The sequence below is a fragment of the Zeus faber genome (genome assembly GCF_960531495.2).
Source record: "Zeus faber genome assembly, chromosome: 7".
Taxonomy (NCBI): Eukaryota; Metazoa; Chordata; class Actinopteri; order Zeiformes; family Zeidae; genus Zeus; species Zeus faber.
The window spans coordinates 7,944,808-7,951,394 of record NC_137203.1 but is presented as its reverse complement, the minus strand read 5'-3'; the positions used below and the strand labels follow the sequence as shown (position 1 = coordinate 7,951,394).

The 6,587-nt window shown below is 42.3% G+C and overlaps 1 protein-coding gene across 1 annotated transcript; it reads right to left on the bottom strand.

Moving 5' to 3' along the window:
- Positions 1 to 205: 205 nt before the first annotated feature.
- Positions 206 to 6,016, bottom strand: npffr2a (neuropeptide FF receptor 2a; the record flags this gene model as incomplete). Its single annotated transcript, XM_080003442.1, has 3 exons — positions 206 to 1,055; positions 3,061 to 3,160; positions 5,689 to 6,016. The coding sequence occupies 3 exons, from the start codon at positions 6,014 to 6,016 to the stop codon at positions 206 to 208; spliced, it is 1,278 nt and encodes a 425-aa protein (XP_079859568.1).
- Positions 6,017 to 6,587: the final 571 nt, after the last annotated feature.

The window sequence follows — 6,587 nt, the reverse complement described above, 5'->3', positions numbered from 1 at the left end:
AGAGGTATGTGACATTCAACATAATGAATACATAGTTGTGCTTTTATCTTACTGTACTTTTTATTTTATAGGGTATTAAAAATGAAATTTTTGCCTGTGCGGGGCAAGTTCAATGAACTAAAAATGGTAAAACTCAAATGAGCCATAGCACTGAGGGAAAGTTGTGACCACGCCTACCACCTTCAAGAATATATCTTCCGAGCCCTCAGATGGACACTGCGGTCACGCCGCCACTGCTGGGAGACACCTTTTCTAGGTCCTCCATGACCAAGTCCTGTTCATTGACTTGGTTCAGTCGCCTGGATGTGTTGTTATCCAAGCTGTTTAGAGAGATGGGCTCGATAGAGGCCTGTGGATTGGCTGGAAGGACAGAGTTCCCTTGGAGTCTGTGGGAGTACGTCTTCCTCCGTTGCCCGTTGGCCGTGCACAGGCGGAACTTGAACACCGCTTGGAACCCTCTGCGGAAATTCTCATTGAAGAAGCCGTAGATGATGGGGTTGACGCTGCTGTTGAAGAACGCTAGCCAGTGGGCAAAGGGGTATATGTAAATGTTGATTATTCGATGCTGTTGCTCGGTCAGGCTAGCGTAGTCGCTCAACATCATCAGGGTCCACAGAGGCAACCAGGAGAGGATGAAAAGCAAAGCCACTATTAATAACATTTTAATCACCCTCTGTTTCTTCTTTGATACGGTGTGCCGATTGTCGTGGCCCGGCTTACCCCCTGTTGGAACGGCTGTTTTGAAAAGCATGATGCCAATCCGGGCATACATGATTACGATCAAGGACAGGGGAGCGAGATAGATGTTTGCAAATAGAACAGTGGTGTATATTTTCCGCATCTCCTGGTTGGGCCAGTTCTCTCTGCACCAATAAAACGGACTCGTTTTGTTGTTGTATCCCAAAAACACGCGAATAGTTTGCTCCTTGGTCACTTGCAGCATGACCCCAGAGGGACACATAATTGCTATGGCCAGAACCCAGATAATGACTATTATCAGGGTGGCTGTGGATATTGTCAGCTTTAGCTTGAATGGGTAGACGATGCATCGGAACCTGCCAAAATTGGAAAAACAAGAAAGTAAGGAAATGGCAGCAGTCCACTTTTCAAAATCTGTCATAGAGTCTGAAAGGTTATACCAGTGTAAGAGCTGAATATAACTTATATGGGGCACAGCAATGTTTTAATTCACAAGACTATGCAAGACTTTTACAACTACATACTATCTGGAGGGGAACCCGGGTTGTGTTATGTGCAAGGGCCTGGAGTTTGAAAGTGGATGAGTGCAGCGTTGCAGGGAAACCTTCCACATTGTTTGGTTACTCAGTCAATGGAAAATCAACAAATACATTCCCCAAAAGAAAAGCAATTATAATGTTTACAGAACTGAATGTGAAAGTTGTTTTTCTTATATTCTTATCCTGATTTCTATTATAGTGAAGGTGGTTGTTTGACTTCACAACAGTCTCTTTTATAAACTATTCACTATGAAGGCTGAAGGTTAAGATAATATTAAGGTCACACAAAAATATACCCGAGACAGACTGCAAAGACCGCTTTATATGTGCGTTTGGCCTGAGGGTCAACAGTCCTAGTCCAACAGTTGTATATACTTTCTATCCAGGGCATCAGGGGGGCTATTTACATCATGCCTGCGGTTGATGGAAACATTTGTTTAATTTGTTTTTCTGTCAAAGAGCTCAAAAGCTCATGTGTCTTCGTCAGAAGAGATTTAGGCCCTTTGGCGGTATCCAAATCTAACCATGCGGCCGCCCGGCAGATGCTCACCATTTTTCTCAATGAGAAGACGTCCATGGAAGAACGCCAACTCATGTCACATTGTCTAAATTGAGCAGAGGTACTTTCAGCGCTCATGCTCCGTCACAGTCTCTACGCGCTGCCAAGCACTGGTGCCAGCAAACGTTTGTGAGAGTAATAACACATCCCCACTGGCACATTTCGCAACCATCTCGTAAAATTCATAAAGTGATTATCTTGGATTCATGTGTGATTGTTTTCACCTATATGAACAGTTATGACATCTGTGGTATCATTTTGAGAGCGGATAAGTTTCAGATCAACTGAATGGGGTCATACACAGACCAGTACGACCTGTAATGAAAGCTCTATTTATGGGGCCCATAAATGTAGGAATGCATAGTTTAATCAATGCATTTGGCAGTCGTTGATGAACTCTAACTAATCTTCCCAAAAACGTACCTGTGCTTGAAAGAGGCTCCGACCCTCAATAAGCATTAAGTAACAGTAAGCAAAGTATAAAACAATTCGGAAAGGATAGGTTCACACTTTTCCACCCAGGCCTCATTAAAATTGTCCGTTCCCATGGTGTGTGTTAACAATCTAACTGAATGCTTAACTGCTGAGAAACGTACTGCTTGAATGCAGTCCAATGGGGCGAACATTTAAAGCCTGAAAAAAAGTTTGATTTCCTTTGCAAGAACAGCAAACTCACATTATAGTTTAGTGTATTTTTTCCACAGTTGTGAATAACAGTACTGTGGTCTCACAATTTAATTACAACTACTTTTTGCAATTTCCGCAGTACATCCAGGTTTACATTAATAAAGCATTCCACGAGGTTGTATCGTGTTATAAATGATGGGAACCAACGTTCTAATAAGACCTGTGTTAGAAAATGGTGACCCTGTCCTTTAATCGTAGGACTGGGTATTGAAATCCAATACCTTTCAAGCAGCGACTGAATTGCATTAATACTTTCGACGAATATTGAAAAACAAAATCTTCTGCCATTGTAATTTATTTCTTCAGCATAAGTGAGCCAACAAAAAAAAACCTCAAGGCTTGTACAGTAACAGTAACTGTGTCATTTTCCTCTTGTTAAATAGGATATTTTTTTTTAAAGGCTACCCAACTGAATATTTTAATATAGCTGTATGAGCTTTCACTCCGTCAAGAAAATAGGTATAGAAAATGGCCCAAGTCAAAGCATGGAAAAGGTTTAAACAATACCCAGCCCTCGGCATTTCAGATTTTCAGATTTAAAAAGGCAGTACAGAAACCGAAAAAGTAGCACCGTACCTGTCAACTGCAATGGCGACCAAGGTGAAAACAGATGCCGACACAGAGATGCCTTGTACCATGCCACTCATTTTGCATACAAGGCTTCCAAAAGGCCAACCTGTCAACAAGGAAAGATACATTCAGCTGCTTTACCATATATTAATTGTATTCACATGCACAGACACACACACTCACACACACACACACACACACACACACGTATACACACACACGTATACACACACACACACACACATGTATACACACACACGTATACACACACACACACACGTATACACACACACACACACACACACACACACACACACAAGCATAATTACAGGGACTCTGCACTGAAGATCCGAGGGAGGTGCCTTGAGGGGGCTCGACAGCTTGCTCAAGGGGAATTTATCAGTGCTGCCGCAACTCTATCAAAGCTGTCAGAAGAGATATCCTCTAACGTCTGGCTCAAATTAATTCCAGAAATGCTGGCTATCATCACTATAACCTCTGGCTTCTGTAATCTGTCTGAAATAGGATTTAAAATCACCAACTAGATTAGATAACAAGTTCGGTATCGCTGTTGGTGTAGTGCAAAGGCTGAACCCTCACAAATGTAATCTGTCATAGATGTATTTAATCCCACCTTTCCCCGCAGTAAAGCTAGGGACCATCTTGGTTTATGCAACCTCATTATTAGTGGCGGAGCCGGGCCCCGCAGCCCGCTGGTAGCCTGCCAACAGACGTTCATTGGACAGTAATTATCCATCAATAAACTCCCCCCGCCGTCCCAGGACATCTGTGTCTGGTGCGTTTTTGATATATCATTTAACCAGTTTAGTGTCGTGAGTACAGTGTCTAGAACAGGTTAATAATAGTCATGTTCATCTTGGGGTTTAAGTCATTAATTAATTAAGATTCAGGCATTGTTTGATCGACAGTATGTCTATTATTTTAAGCACAGAGGACTGCTGCTGAAACCCTATGCTGCCACAGTTTAGACCAGCGAGATAAATCTTAAACTCATGAGCTGATCACATACTGTATGTTCTGGATGTTGTATGAACGCTCTGGATGTTTTTATCAGCTCTCCTTCTTGCCCCAAAACGGCATTTGCGCCGTTAATTATTGTTATAGATGACCATTTTTGGTTTGTGTGTGTGTGTGTGTGTGTGTGTGTGTGTGTGTGTGTGTGTGTGTGTGTGTGTGTGTGTGTGTGTGTGTGTGTGAGACATTAGAGATATTTCAAGCGGTTGTTGAGAGCCTATCTAAATAATCTTCAGGCCCTTTGGATCATTTTATATTCATAGAGAGCATCCCGAATTCGAGGGCTTGTTTGGCGTATTATGCATTTCGGTTTGCAATTACGACACGGAGATTCACGTTTTTCTTTCCTCAAGTTAATCCAGCTGACCGACCGCTGAACGTGGTCACAATATCCCCCTTGCGCCGGCACAGTTTTCCATCTAGCTCCTTCTGTTTTCCTTGAGAAGCATTTGCATCAAACAACTGTTAAGTTCAATGAAACAATTTTCAAAATCTGCTCTGATTTGGCTCACTTGGATCGCTATCTCATTCTGTACCCGTGCAGTAATCATCACTAGCCTATCTGGTTATTCAGCAAGCTTGGCTGTGTTCCTAATGCTGGATGGCTGAATGAGCAATTCACTCTTTCCCTGTTGTTCGGATTCTCTTTTCTCTTTGTGGAAATGTTCACACTCTTTGAAGGAGATCCATAATTGACACAATCATAGCATGAAACCAAATTATTCTTAATCATTCTCATTATTCTAATTGGACATGCCAGAAAACAACAATACACAATGTTATACCTCCACAATGTATGTGATGGAAACTGCAAACTAAGTAACACTAAGTGACAATTTATATCATATTTGTTGGTTGACACTTCATGAGGAATTTGAGGTGAAAAGAGCGTGAACGAATGGCTTGGTTTTTGTTTTCTGTGTTTAGAGAGTTGGACTGCACTCACACTGAACATCTTTGGAAAATTGATTTAAAACACATTGAGGCCAGATTTACCTGCAGTCCACAAAAATGATGACTTTCCCCACATGTACGTCTCTTTTTTTAAGTTTGAATAGTGCTAGAGGAGCAGTCCCCGCTGTCTTTTCTCCAGCCACCCATCGCATTTCAGACACATTTCAGAGCTGTCGTGGTGCAAAAACAGACAATGATGCTCTGCAGCGGAGTTGGCCTGATGTCTCACCGCTGCGGTGGGATCATGAATGCAGATTTTTATGGGGTGTTGGATTGGCACGTTGCATTCAGAATGCAGGTCGCAGCGTTTTGTTTTGTCTTTTTTACGACTAGACGTGAAGCAGCAATTCAAGGAAAATGCAACAACAGCACCTTTTAAAATAGTCAGGTATTTTTTTTTTTTTTAATCACCGGGAAGGCATGTTTTGATTTTATACAATAATGTTTTATGGATCTATTTTTGACATCACACCCACCCTGTGATCTCGGCTCCCTGCTAAAGGCTGCGCAAAAAACATCGGAGTGATTCCAAGTGAGACTACCTTTTATTAACCGTTACAGGAGAGTTGAGAAAGGGATAAGTAATTAAATTGTGCTTGTAGTCTCCAGTCAACCGGTGAAAGCTTTGAAGAATCGGCTGCTCACCTGTAATTATGTTGTCCAGAAGCGTGGTGGGCATGCAGAAAATTCCAACCAGGAGGTCGCTGACGGCGAGGTTCAGGATGAACAAGTTGGTCACAGTCCGCATGTTCTTGCTCCTAAGTACGATGAAGCAGACTACTCCATTCCCCACCATGCACACCAGGAAGATCAGCAGGTAGGACACGATGAAGATGGCCGCTATAGACGGCTGGTGCAGGTAAAATCCAACATAGGTGATGTTGCTCCTCGGCATGAAGGACTCCGCTGAGGTGTTTGACAGTGTCCAGTTGTCATACACCTGGGTGAAGTTGCTCTCACCTCCCTCGTTCATTTTACACCTGAAACATTTTAAGGGAGGGTTTTGTTTGTTTCGTATTCATATTGCTGTAGACTCCCTGAATGAGACACCAGTCCATTGCAGGGTCAGCAACACTCATTCACGCCTGTGAGTGATTTTTCTTCAATTTAATCACATGTATTATTTTTTTCAGCACTGACGGCTATGAAAGACACTTGTTTCTCAATAGGTAACTTTGAGTCTAGTCCTATTAAATCCTTATAAATACTGTTATTTTTTGTAGTGGAATAAATATAAACAAAATAACAATCCAAATCATATCCATAACGTTAACTACTCTTATGGAGTGCGTACCCGTGCATACCGGCACTTCTCACAAGCTGCCGGTCTCTGCTCTGCCCTCTAAAGTGGACAAGTCAAGTGGACATATTGCAAAATATATCATATTTTATTGAATGGGAGCACACTTTTTCTTTAAATGATCAGAAGGCACAAGCTGCGAACTCCTGCGGCTCGAGCTTCGGTTCGGTTCACTTCGGCCCCCCCCAGAAGCTCCCCTTCAGCGGTACAGTACGTATTTTATTTTCAGATGATGTTACATTAG